Source organism: Vulpes lagopus, chromosome 8 (assembly GCF_018345385.1).
Source record: "Vulpes lagopus strain Blue_001 chromosome 8, ASM1834538v1, whole genome shotgun sequence".
NCBI classification, from domain to species: Eukaryota; Metazoa; Chordata; class Mammalia; order Carnivora; family Canidae; genus Vulpes; species Vulpes lagopus.
This window is the reverse complement of record NC_054831.1, coordinates 23,090,782-23,105,042: the sequence shown is the minus strand read 5'-3', so window position 1 is coordinate 23,105,042 and position 14,261 is coordinate 23,090,782. Positions and strand designations below refer to the sequence as shown.

At 37.0% G+C, this 14,261-nt stretch overlaps 1 protein-coding gene across 1 annotated transcript in view; it reads left to right on the top strand.

Annotated features, from left to right (window-relative positions):
- The window catches only part of KIF13B (kinesin family member 13B), a 202,892-nt gene that overhangs the window by 79,339 nt on the left and 109,292 nt on the right, over positions 1–14,261 (top strand). The window contains exons 8-10 of the mRNA XM_041765163.1: positions 2,298–2,432; positions 4,685–4,797; positions 5,998–6,109. Of these exons, the coding sequence (XP_041621097.1) occupies positions 2,298–2,432; positions 4,685–4,797; positions 5,998–6,109 (360 nt within the window). The remainder of the gene's footprint in view (positions 1–2,297; positions 2,433–4,684; positions 4,798–5,997; positions 6,110–14,261) is intronic.

Genomic DNA, 14,261 nt, shown 5'->3' with positions numbered 1-14,261 from the left:
TGTGATGATTATTTTTCTTGAAATTAAAAAATATTACAGTAGCATTACTTAATGAGCTACTTTATACAAAAGTCTTTCTTAAAAAACTATATACGGCTATTATGACAGTTTAATTTTGAGAAAAGGTGTACACATTTGGAAAACATACCTATTCATCTATTGTGAAATGCACATTTTTTCATATTTTATGAGCTCTAAAATTGTGATATTCCTTATAATTGCATCTTAAAATTATAAATGGCAGCATTTTTTGTCCCTAGAAGTGCATAAAACAATGAAATTGTTAATTATTTCATTGATATAATGAAATAAAATATATGAATTGGGTAGTTGGAATTCCAAGTCTGCTAACTTGAGAGGATCACTCATCGGCCTTTTATTCTCTTCATTTCCAAACTTAGAGTTCTGCTTTGTGTGGATCCATCAGGCTTTGCGTGTTGGGGAAGTGGGGGTGGAATGCTGTGATGTAATATACATTGAATTAAGACTCAGAGAATGTTGATCTGGTGACACTTAATCCTCTTGTGTGACTCTTGTATGACTCTGGATCATCTATCTCACTAAGCCTCTTTGTCCCAAAATTTTAAAATGGAAATTAGTTTTATAGTCTTGATCGTGTTAACAGGTACGTCCATTTGTTTTTTTGTTCATTTATCATTTGTATCATTTGGTCAATGATACTTCATTTAGTAATAAACATTTGTTACTTTGGTAAACATCTGTTGAACACCTGTCATGTGCCAGACATTGTGTTAGGTGCTGAGAATATAAAAAGTGAATGAGATGGTCCATCTCCTCAAGACGCTTATAGATGTTATGCTGTTTAAACATTATTCTTTTTCATTGATACAGCAAAATAGAAGATTATGATTTTTTTAAAAAAATTATTTATTCATGAGAGACACAAGGAGAGAGAGAGGCAGAGACACAGGCAAAGGGAGAAGCAGGCTCCATGCAGGGAGCCTGATGTGGGACTCGATCCCAGGTCTCCAGGATCAGGCCCTGGGCTGAAGGTGGCGCTAAACCGCTGAGCCACCCGGGCTGCCCTAGAAAATTATGATTTTTAAAGTTTTTCATATATGAGTCAGGATTGTGTTGGCTGCAAATAATAGGGAAATATGAAAAAAATAACAGAATCTAAGTTCTTTGCAACATGAATTATTATATATTTTGTTTATTATTTTCAGTATTCAAAATGTAGGTAATAGGTGACTTTAGTATATATTTAAGTGAACAAATGAGTGAATGAAAGAATGAATGGTGAGAGGGCTGATACAGTGACTCCAAAGATACTGTTGGGGACCTAGATTCCTTCCAGCTCTCTACATAGAGCCAGCTTTGTGGTAAAGCCCTTGTTCTCATAGGTGAGGATCTTAGCTCTTAGAACCAAGGTGTGAGAGCATAACTATTCCCTTTAAGAAGTCCTAGTTTCGCTAAAACTTAGTCCTATGGCCACACTGAGTTGCAAAGGCATCTGGGAAATGTAATCTAGTTCCATGGCAAGGTGCTCAGCTCTGGGTTCTTTTACTAGAAAGAAAATGAGACAGGGTAAGAGGAGGCAACTAGTCTACTCTTTCATACATACCATCTTTCTTGTTTCTCATTAAAATCCTTCTAAGGTAGATTATATTATAGCTCTGTATTGTTATTTTTGAAACTAAAATTCAGTTTGGTTAAGTAACTATTTTTAGAGCTTATAACATTAAAAAAAAATGAAGATCCCATCTCATGATCTTTCAGGTGCATCATGCTATCTCTTTTTTACCAGTAATGGCCACGAAGTAGTAAATCTGTGTAGAAAATTAGTTTCTTGATATTCTCAGTTTTCAGAAACAGATCTGGTATAATACATATCAACGTGGTGACACAGTGCTATGCTTGCACGAAGGGGTTACAGTTACTTTTGTTTATTGTTTATTCGTATAATCTAATTTAACAGTTGTCTATTGTCATTAAAGAAAATAAATATTTTGAAATTTTTATATTAGATAATGGTCGGCATGGTGTATTTGTCCATCTTATGGGTCAAATGTGGCTTCTAAACCTTCTAATTCTCTCTGATTCTGCTACTTTATTTGGCACCTACAGAAAATAAATGTGTTTTGAGTTTTCAGAGACAGTATTGGCTATCATATTCTGTGGGGCTTAATGTTCATTGAAAAACAAAGTGTAAATTTGTAAACTCCAAATGTGGTTGACTGAGTAGTGAAGCTTGTAATGCATTTGATAGGATAGCAGGGTTTTGATATTTATTTGACAGATAAAGAGATGTGTGTCTGTGACTCTTTTCTACTTAGGATATTGAGTCTTTGATGTCTGAGGGTAACAAGTCTCGTACAGTTGCTGCCACCAACATGAATGAGGAGAGCAGTCGATCCCATGCGGTCTTCAAAATCACCCTTACACATACTTTATACGATGTGAAGTCTGGGGTAGGTATTCACATGCTTGACCTTTTTTTTTTTTAATATTTCTAAAGTGGATGATTTATCATATTCCATTCCTTTCAAGTGTTAGATGATTTAAAGTCCTAGCCAGACTGGTTATCAGTTAGGACTCAGCAAGACACAGAAGCCACTGTAGGTTAAGAGAGGGGGATTTAATGGAGGGATTGGGTGATTACAGAGTTGTTAGAATACCTGACGAGGAATGGATTCTAGGCTGAATCTCTAGGAATAACAATGTAGATTTCATCCAAGAATGGTACTACCTCTGAGGCCACCACTAGAGCTGTGAGTTCCAGGCCTGCCTAATAGCTGTGGTCTAGGACATAAGAGTCAGTAAAGCTGCCTCTTAGTGACCTGGAAGCTGGAGAATGTAAGCTGAGACATTTGTAGAAGACCCCATATTTTCATGATCCTGCTCTCTAGCAGAAAAAAGCCAAGATAGGCCAAAGGGATGACCTCTACTTTGTTTCTGCTTTCCAAATCTGAAGCAAGTATATCTGCTTGGCAGAACCCAAGTCACATCCTGAACTCTGGCTGCAAGGGAGTCTGAGAAATATAGTTTTCAGTTCCACCCTGTCCAACTAAAGGAAGGTGAAACAGAAGTTAAACATGCTGATGGTTCACAGTCTTTGCCACAGCATTTTTTGAGCTTTAAACTTGGATGGCTAGCTGTATAAGCTAATGTTAACTCCAGCTGATTTAGTAGAGATTCTTTTTAAATGTTACCTTCTGCTAAATAGTTACATATTAGAAGGAACAAACTATACTGGGGAAATTGTATTATAAAATTAGTAGATTTGTAGAATGATTTTTTTGAGTATTTGGTTTTGAAAATTATGAAGAGTAAACAGAGCCAGAGATGTATATGCTCCTTTCAGAGGCACTGAAAACCTCTCTTGTTTTTCTCCTACTTTTTATGTGAATATTTGCGTATTTTATTATGACGCCTACCCCCCAGCAAATTGGTTTCAAATACCAGAAGCTAAAATAATCATGCTGGCAAAATGCTATATTTTGGCAAGATTTTCATTTGCTGAAAGCATAGTTTTCTTTTTTTACCATCCCAGCAAGATTAGTGCAACAACAAAAAGTTCTTTGTTTTCTATTTCCTTTTCAGCATAGAACAAAAAACATACTGATTTTTTTAACCAAAAATACTTTTGAGTTGGGAAGCTGAATATCCTTTTGTTAGCAACATGTTTATTTATGGAAATAAATATAAATATATATATTAAAGAAAAGTTTTAAGAAATGATCCAGTCTATAGATTTGGGCATTGTTTTCTCACATTTCTTGTATTGTTGCTGAAGTATAAAATATGTTATGTGTGTGATTACATTACAGAATACTTTTGATAAAAAGAAATAATCAGTATATATGTGTATATATAATAACTAGAAAAATATGTAAATTTAATACCTGAAACTATGAAATTACTATATATAAATAATTACTATATATAAATTACTATATATAAATAATATGAAATTACTATATATAAATATACTATATATAAATAATATGAAAATTACTATATATACTATACTATATATATAAATAATATGAAAAATGTAAGAAAAGGTTGAGTTTTTAAGGTCATATTTGTAAAATATTAATTTTTTTCTACCAATAAGAATTGCAAATATTTTCTCTCAGGGTTATTGGTAAATATTTTGAACTTTTAAGCAGTCTTATATTAAAATTTATATTTTGTAAGTGCTTTTATATAATTCTCCATGAAAATTTTACTGGGTTCCCTTCAAAATGTCCCATTTTGGAGGGCGCTATTTTTCTGGGATAACTTTCACTCTTATCTGGATTAGTAGAGTTGTGTATAATTTGGGATGTTTCTACCACTAGACCATATAGTTTTCTTATACTGCTTTTTTTTTTTAAAGATTTACTTATTTTGGAGAGAGAGTGCTCGCATGTGCGAACAGGGATGGGGCAGAGAGAGAGGGAAACAAGCAGACTCCCCGCTGAGTGTGGGCCTGACTCAGGGTTCGATCCCAGGACCCCAAGATAATGACCTGAGCCAAAACCAGGAGTTGGCTGCCTTCATCAACTGAGCCACCCAAGCGCCCCTTCTTAGACTGTTTTATAGCAGAATGAACTAGTTTTGAAATAACAGTAAATAATGTTTTAATTAAGGATTAGACAATAAGCTTATTCAGTAGAGATGTAGGACTTACTGTATTCTTTAACTGTTGATTTGCACTTGTTGATTTACTTTGCAGACATCTGGAGAGAAAGTGGGCAAACTGAGCTTGGTTGATTTAGCAGGCAGTGAGCGAGCAACAAAGACTGGAGCTGCGGGGGACAGGTTGAAGGAGGGCAGCAACATTAACAAGTAAGTTTTCCAGAAGCTTGCTTTTATTACTTTATGGATTTAAGAGCCAACTGGGGGAACTTCTGTGGTTATTAAAAGAATAAGATTCTGGAATGATTGAGGCTATAATGAAAAAATAATTGAGAATTTTTTCCATAAATATATATATATATATTTTTTATTTATTATTATTTTTTTTAATGGACCAGAGCATTTTGTTTTTTTGAGATGCCTGATGGGGCTAAGGAGCACAGTCAAGTCAGAGGTTTCTCAAGGGCAGCTCTGTTGAGATCTGGGGCTAGGTAATTCCTTGTCCCAGGGGCTGTTGTTGTACACTGTAGGATGTTTAGTGGGATCCCTGGCCTTACCCACTAGATGGCGGTAGTACCTGCCCACCCCCAGTTGTGACTATGGAAACCTCTCTGGGGGCCTTGCCAGCTGTTCCAATTGAGAACCACTGGTCTAAACTATGGAAAACAACCAAGGTAATAGTCTGTCACAGTCCAAATGTTGATCTCAACCTGGGTGTCACTGTCAAACCAACATCAGTTTGTGTCCTAGCCACATTGGGCTTTCCCTTGTATGACTGTTGTGGTGCTTATTTACACCAAGAAGCTAGCGTTTTAGAAGGTAGTGTTTTGTGTACCAATTTCTTCATATAGTTACATTTTCTATCTCAAAGCTAAATTATTAGCTCCTTGTGGGCAGGAATCCAAAAAGACACATAACCAGAGTAACCAACTGGAGATCATAAATCATCATCCAGATGCTATGCTATTATTATTGAGTGGTGATATGCATATATGTATGATATTATGTATGATACATGTATAGATATATATGATATATATAGATACCTCATACACATACACATATATGCAAATGTTTTTGCCTTGTACTGTTTTAATTAATTGTATTATGTTTGTGGCTTCTCTTAAAGATATGTGATGTTTGTGTCTTTATCTTAACCTAAAGGTTTACAGCTCATGTTGCTGTTTACAAAAGTGGGAAAAAGTAATTGAGCTAAGCAGTTTTACTGCTTGCAGTAGCATTTGAAGGATATCAGCTTTTAGAGCTTACGTGTTTTTAAACTGAGCAGTAAAATGCTGACAACAGTGCTGTTTCCATGCATGTACATCTCAGTGTTCAGTTTTTGTGTGAAAATGTGACATTTGATATACTCAGTTTTTTATGATTATTCCGGTTTGTTGCACCATGCAGGTCTCTCACAACCCTCGGTCTGGTTATCTCAGCCCTAGCAGATCAGAGTGCTGGCAAAAACAAGAATAAATTTGTTCCATATCGTGACTCAGTTCTCACTTGGCTGCTCAAAGTAAGCTCTCCACCCCCACCCTTTCTGGCATACTCTTGGTGGTTGGTAGAAAGGAAAGGAAGAGTAGATTTTTAATCCTTCCTGATTATCATTTCTTCTACCAATGTTCAAATTTAAAATCATCAGTCTCTCATAGGATAATCCTAGATTTAATAGATGAAGCATCTGATTCATCATAACCTGGAAGCAACAGGATTTGGGCACACGGAACCACACAGGTGCCTTTGAGATTTTGGGGTAGAAGAAGGACCTTGTGCCAATCTGATAGCTGAGTGAGTCATAGGAAAGGATTTCCACTGTCTTACAGACTCAGCTGGACTACTCTGTCTTTCTCACAGACTCCTTTTGTTTGACTGACATTTTGGACCTGTTTTTCTGTTTAATGTCAAGGCTACTCATGATCATTTTAATTTACTTTCAGCTTCATAAGTTGTTTAAGGATACAGAGTAGAGCACATAGTCATTCACTTGTTAATTGATTCAATATGTATAGAGAAATACAAATGAGAAAGAACAAAAGCTATGAAGTATGATGAGGAGAATGTACAGAAATGTCAGACCCTCCTTGCCCTCCGATTGCTCAGGGTCTGGTAAGGGAGATAAGTTGTGTCTTATGTAACACAAAATATTATAACAAGAGTCAGTGATTCCATTAGAGTGATAATAAGAACACGTGATAGGAGTCTGGTGAAGCTTTCCAGGTCACTTCCAGTCTTCAAGTTTCCCTTTAGTCCATAGAGGTGGCATGGTGAATTGGATATTGGACTCGGAGCTAGAAGATGGAAAATCCAGTGACAGTTTAACTTTGTATAGAGTTGCCAACCTGTAACAAAATATTTTTCTTAATATTCCTTTTGTTCCTTTTTTTTTTTTTAAAGATTTTATTTATTTATTCATGAGAGACAGAGAGAGAGGCAGAAACACAGACAGAGGGAGAAGCAGGCTCCTCACAGGTAGCCCAATGCGGGACTCAATCCTGGAACCCTGGGATCACACCCTGAGCCAAAGACAGACAGACGCTCAACCCCTGAGCCACCCAGGTGTTCCTATTCCTATTTTTTTTTAATGTTTTATTTATTTATTTGAGAGAGAGAGAGAGAGAGAGACAGAGACACAGGCAGAGGGAGAAGCAGGCTCCATGCAGGGAGCCCGACGTGGGACTCGATCCTGGGTCTCCAGGATCACACCCCAGGCTGCAGGCGGTACTAAACCGCTGCGCTACCAGGGCTGCCCCTTATTTTTTTTTTAATGAAGAAATAATTTTATGAGCCCTGGGTAGTTTTGTAATATGTTATTCTGTCATTGATCAAGAATTTATTGTATGCCTGCTACTCACTGTGGTAGGGGTTGAGAATATATAAAATGAGCTAAGCACAGGTCACTTAGTAGAAGACACAACTTTGGTGTTTTTTTAGGGGAGGGGGCTATTTTTAAATTTTAATTCCAGTGTCATTAACATACAGTGTTACATTAGCTTCCGGTGTACAATATAGTGATTCAGCAATTCCATATGACACCGTTGCTCATCAAAAATGCACTCCTTTGTCCCCATCACCTATTTCACCCATCCCCTCACCCATCTCGCCTCTGATGACCATCAGTCTGTTCTCTTTAGTTAAGAGTTGACTTCTTGATTTGTCTTCCCCTCTCCCCCTTTTTTTGGTCACCTTTGCTTGTTTTGTTTCTTAAATTCCACATATGAGTAAGATCATATGGTGTTTGGTCTGACTGACTTATTTTGCATAGCATTATGCATTCTAGTTCCAGCCATATCTTTGCAGATGGCAAGATTTTATTTATTTTTTTTAAAGATTTATTTGTTTATTCATGATAGACATAGAGAGAAAGAGAGAGGCAGAGACACGGGCAGAGGGAGAAGCAGGCTCCATGCCGGGAGCCTGATGCGGGACTCGATCCCGGGACTCCAGGATCGCGCCCTGGCCCAAAGGCAGGCGCCAAACCACTGAGCCACCCAGGGATCCCTTTATTTCTTTTTATGACTGAATAATATTCCATTTAGTATATATATCACATCTTCTTTATCCATTAGTCTATTGATGTACTCTTGGGCTGCTTTTGTGATTTGGCTATTGTAAATAATGCTGTTATAAACATAGGGGGTGCATTTATCACTTTGAATTAGTGTTTTTGTATTTTGGGGTAAATGGCAGCAGTGGGATTCCTAGATTGTTGGATAGTTCTATTTTTAACTTTTTGAGGAACCTTCATACTGTTTTTCAGAGTGTCTATACCAGTTTGTATTCCCACCAACAAACAGTGCAAGAGGATTCCTTTTTCTTTACTTCCTCACCAAACACTTGTTCCTTGTGGTTTTGATTTTAGCCATTCTAACAGGTGTGAGCTAATACCTCCTTGTAGTTTTGATTGTATTTCCCTGATGATGAGTGATGTTGTGCATCTCTTCATGTGTATGTTGGCCTTCTTGTATGTCTTTGGAGAAATGTCTGTTGATGTCGTCTGCCCATTTTTTAGTTGGATTATTTTGTTTTGTTTTGTTTTGTTTTTGGTGTTGATTTGCCTAAGTTCTTTATATATTTTGGATGCTAACCTTGTATCACCTAAGTTTTTTTGCAAATATCTTCTCCCATTCAGTCGGTTGCTTTCAGTTCATTGATTATTTCCTTCCCTGTGCAGAAGCTTTTTATTATGATGTAGTCCTAATAGCTTATTTTTGCTTTTATTTCCCTTGCCTCAGAAGACATATCTAGAAAGATGTTGCTGCGGGTAATGTCAGACATTTCTGCCTGCGCTCTCTTCTAGGATTTTTTATGGTTTCAGGTCTCACATTTAGGTCTTTAGTCCATTTAGAATTTATTTTTGTGATTGATCTAAGAAAGTGGTTCAATTTCATTCTCTTGCATGTAGCTGTCAAGTTTTCCCAACACCATTTGTTGAAAGAGACTTTCTTTTTCCCACTGCATATTCTTTCCTGCTTTGTCCAAGATAAATTGACCATATAATTGTGGGTTTATTTCTTGGTTTTCTATTCTGTTCCATTGATCTGTGTGTCTGTTTTTGTGCCAGTACCGTAATGTTTTGATCACTACAGCTTTGTAATATAACTTGAAGTCCAGAATTATGATGTCTCCAGCTTTTGTTTTTCAAAATTGCTTTGGCTATTTGAGTGAGGTCTTTTGTGGTTCTACACAAATTTTAGGATTATTTGCTTTAGTTCTATGAAAAATGCTGTTGGCTTTTTAAAAAGATTTATTTATTTATTCATGAAAGACAGAGAGAGAGAAAGAGGCAGAGACATAGGCAGAGGGAGAAGCAGGCTCTCTGCAGGGAGACCTATGTGGGACTCAATCCTGGATCCTGGGATCACGCCCTGAGCTGAAGGCAGATGCTCAACCACTGAGCCACTCAAGCGTTCTGCTATTGGTATTTTGATAGGGATTGCATTAAATGTGTAGATTTCCTGGGCTATATAGACATTTTAACTATATTTGCTCTTCCAAGGTGACACAATTTTGACTTAGTCCATGAAATGTTCGTAAAGGAAGTTGAGTTTTCTTTTAGTTTCTACTCTTTCAAAGGGTTACTGGTATTCAGCTTTACTTTCTAAAACCCTGCACACTATTTGAGCATGCTTTATTATGTGAAACTAGCCACAGTAGAAAGTTGTAGAGTACTTCCTTTGGCCAAAATGCAAAAAAAAAATTAGAAATTTAAAACAAAAGGATAAACAAAATTTGGTAATTAAAAACCACTTGTAGATAACTCTTGAATTGAAGGGGTATTACAAAACATTGTACTACCAAGGAAATAATTGTGCTGGTCTTCACATGTCAGGAATTAACCTTGAAATCTCATTTGTTTAATTTCCAGAAGGAATTTCAATAAGATTCTTATTTCTTCCTCAGACTTTCCATAGAAATATCTCCTGATCCTTCATGACTATTCCCTGGATATGCCGGACTTATAAAAGACATAATACTCGTTCTTCTGTTGTTTCAGTGTTACTAAGTCCATTGAAACAATGCAAGGAAATATCTTTTATCAAATTAATTCATAGAGTTAAATGGCCTAGGTAATTATTGAGTATCCATTCCATAGGCTGGAGGCCAGGACAATCAAATACCATGCAAAATGTTTCATGTGCATTATCTTATTTACTTCTCTGAAGGCAAATGGTAGTGTTCCCATTTTGCAGATGTGACAGTGGTTACAGAAACAAGATTGGAATCAGGACTGACTTCGCTGCCCATCTTCTCTGGCCTAGGCTATGATTGTACATCTTGCCAAAGGTCACTTTTCATTAGAAGAAGCACTTCACTTTTACCAGATGTTAGTAATAGAAACTTGTGAAAATACTTGAACTGAGGAACAAAACTAAACATTTTAAAAACTCATGTTATCTTCTGTTTAGTAAAGTTGGGTTCTAATTGTAACCTCTGTGTGTTAATTCTTAGGCTAAAAAAAAAGAAGTTTTCTTCATTTTTGTCATACTTTTTACTGAAAAAACATATGATCTTTCTGAAGTGGGACATTTTCACAAAACTTATTCTGATCTTTAAACAATTTTCCCAAAGTCCTCTTGGAAGCCATTGGTATCCAAATCATTCTCCTTTGAAGTGGCTTTTACGTTCCTTTTGCTCTCTACTTCTTTAATTCTAAATTAGTCTGAGCCTCCCTGATCCTTGTTCAGTTTCATATGATTCTAGTATATTCTCCAGCATAAATATCATTGAACTCATAAAATTGCTCATCCTTTATATGGTTTGCAGTTTCGTTAAGAGTTTTTTTTTTAAAGATTTTATTTATTTATTCATGAGAATATACAGAGAGGATAGAGAGAGAGGGGCAGAGACACAGGCAGAGGGAGAAGCAGGCTCCATGCAGGGAGCCTGATGTGGGATTCAATCCCCGGACCTCAGGATCAGGCCCTGGGCTGAAGGTGCCGCTTAACCGCTGAGCCACCCGGGCTGCCCTCCTTAAGAGTTTTTGCATTGTATTTGCATTATAACTGTTGTGCTCTTGATATTTACATTTGGGAGTCAGGGAAAATGACTGTTCATGGTGGTTTGGCAGGGGATGGATGTGAGAGCTCTTCTCACTCTCCCCCAGCTCTTCTCTCAGTGGGTTGAGTGGCTACTCATTTGGTAAGTGGTCAGTGGAGAACCATTTCTTATCAAGAGGTTTTTTGCTTCTCTATGTAACCTTCTCAATATAAGCCTCTTAACATTCAAATAATTTCTGGTAATAAATGCTCAGATAATGAGTATCTTTTGACTTAATCCACCTTTTTTCATTATTACTGCCACTTATCTAATGAAAACGACTTTCATCTTGCCTGGTGATTGAAACATCTCCTTCGAGCTTTTCATTCCATTCTTTATAGTAAGTTATAATATCTTAAAATTAATACTCTTCTTAAACTTCACTCTCTTGAGTAACTCTCTTAGAGGCTGTTATGATAAAGTCCAGATTCTTTAATGGCTTGTGACTTATGAGGCCTTCAGTAATCTGACCCCTTCCCATGTCTTAGTCTTGCTCTTGCTAAGATCAATTCTAGCTAAGTGATGAGTACTTTTCTAGGATTTTACTGTTACTCTTTTTGGAACATCCTCCTCTCTTCAATCTCTCCTCCCACTCCCCTCCCCACTAACCTTTATCTGGACACTGCTTATTCATCTTTAGGTCTCAGATGTCACTTTCTCTGAAAGTCATCCCTAACCTTTCAAGACTGAGCTTTCTGCTTATTCTATTTTCTATGACCATGCTGTGTTTATCCCTACTGTAGTTCTTGCCATATAGTATTTGCCCTCCAGTGTCACCCTGTAGATGGTAAACTCTATGAAGAGCTGCGTGAATAAGTACTTTCAGCTCTGCTCTGAACTAGCTTTATGATCTTTGGTCCGTCTGTCAATCTTCCTGGGTTCCTTCCTCATCTGTAAAATGAAGTAATTACATTAGATGACTTCAAAGAGTTCTTTCAGCTTTAAAAAATCCTGCCTTCCAAAATTCAATTTCTTTCCTATGTCCATTTAATTTGCAGTTGCTACATTGGAAACAAAGCTCATCTGATTTGCCTAATTAAACAATTAAAGAGTAACAGGAAGCTTTATACTTTCTCCTTGAATGAGTGCCAGTTCTTTTGTTGCTGTTTCTGTCTTGCTAATGGCACGAGGCCATTTTTGAATATAAGCATATTGTTCCTTATGCACAAGGGCTTTTAAAATATCAAGTATTAAAAATATATATCAAGTATTTATCGTTTGCCAGGTTTCCTTCTCCCTGCACAAATTGAAGCACAATATAACTGCCTTTGGTAGTCATTGTCACAAATCCCCTTTTATCCCTTAACCTTTGCTGTCATGTGGGCTAACAGTGCAGTAGTTCTTGAAGGGCAGCACTCTACTATGGTGCTGTTAGTGACTGAATTGTAATATGAGATGTAATTCCTGTGATCTTTATATATAACATTGGAATGTCATTAGTGTACATCTTGACACTCTTCTTGAAGTTGCCAAAGGTGGGCACCAACAGTGTAAGATCAGTGTCTAGAAGTGAAGAGGAAAGCAAGTAATCATACAGACTTAGTGGAAATTGCTTCTGCTTTCTAGAGCCGAAATTACTTACGTTTCCTTCCTTTCCATGCATTTGACTGTATTTCCTTCAAAGGTATAATTAAGCAGTGTTTTCAGTGCAAAACCCAATTTTCAGTAGTGGATTGGCACGTTGTCAGTGATACACACACATTGTCTGTGATTGTATCGAACTGCTAGCAATACCTAGAGAATTGTTTTGTCTCTGACAGTAGGACAGAATAACTTGGAAGGCTGGTCCGGTCATGGTCATGGTCATGGTACTTGTTCCTCAGGTCTGAGCTCTCTCTACATTGCCAAATGTTACTTTGTTACTCTGTAATTGAGGATAGCTGTGGGAGAGTAGAAATCATATTGGACTTGAAGGAAGAATACCATTGGATTAGAATATTGTTCAGTTTACGAGTTCTGGATCTTTAAGTAGAGTATTTGACCTCTGTTAGAACAAACCTCTGGGTTTTTTAATCAGTGAAATAATTGAGTTCACAAAAAGCTACAAGGGCTGAGTCAAGTTTATGAGAAGATGGTATAAATCACAGATCACAGAAACAAATTGTAGATATATTGATATTGGAAAAACTTTATATCTTCAAAAGTAAGAATTTTACATCTGTTACTGCTGCCTGAAGTAGAGTTAGCTTTCTTATGACCTTTTTCTTATGTGATTCCCCATATCAGCCTGTTTGATTATCTTGAGAATCTATAATTCAGTGATAGTCTATGCTGAAAGAGGGTATTGAGTCACTTTTTTGGGGTAATATTTTTCATCTTGGAACCATATGTTAGTGTGTTATTAATTATTAGTGTGTTATTAATTATTATTGCTGTGTAACAGATTGCCCCTAAACCTTTATAGCTAGAAACAACGAGCATTTATTATCTCATAGTTTCCATGGGTCAGGATTCTGGGTGTGGCCTAATCAAGTCAAGTGGTTCTGGCTGGCATCTTTCAACTGGCTGCAATCAAAGTGTTATCTGAGGTGGTCAGTGCAAGATTTGAGTAGGGTTAGATCTGTTTACCTAAGTGGTTGTTGGCAGGCTTCAGGAGATCGGTTCCTTCTTGAGGTCTCTTCATAGGGCCACCTCACCTCATGACAGTGGTTTCCCAAGAATAAGAGAAAACACCCATAACAGAAGCCATGATCTTTTTGCTATCTCATCTCAGAAATGACATGCCATCAGTTCTGCTGTATTCTGTTCCATAGAGGTAAATCAGGTAAACCCTGCCCACACTCGAGGGTAGGGAATGGGGTACTGAGGTATGAATACCAAGAGGTAGGAATAATTGGGGGCTGTCTGAGAGGCTACTTGCCACAGGTGGGTTACATACAGCCTTTGGATTGTAAAGTAGAGTCAGGATGGACTGGATTTCTAGTTTTGTAATTCTGAGTTATGTCTAATTATTTTTTAATGTTCTCAAATGGAAGTAGTGTTTTGAATTTGTTGGGGCCCATTCTAATGCCCATGTCACCATACTTATCAGTTTTAGCATAATGAAGATGACTGTCTTTTTTTTAGCACCCTTGTCTGAACAGGGGTGGTCTAAGTGGTTGTGTAGAAGATAAGCCTGTTATAGTAGTTTT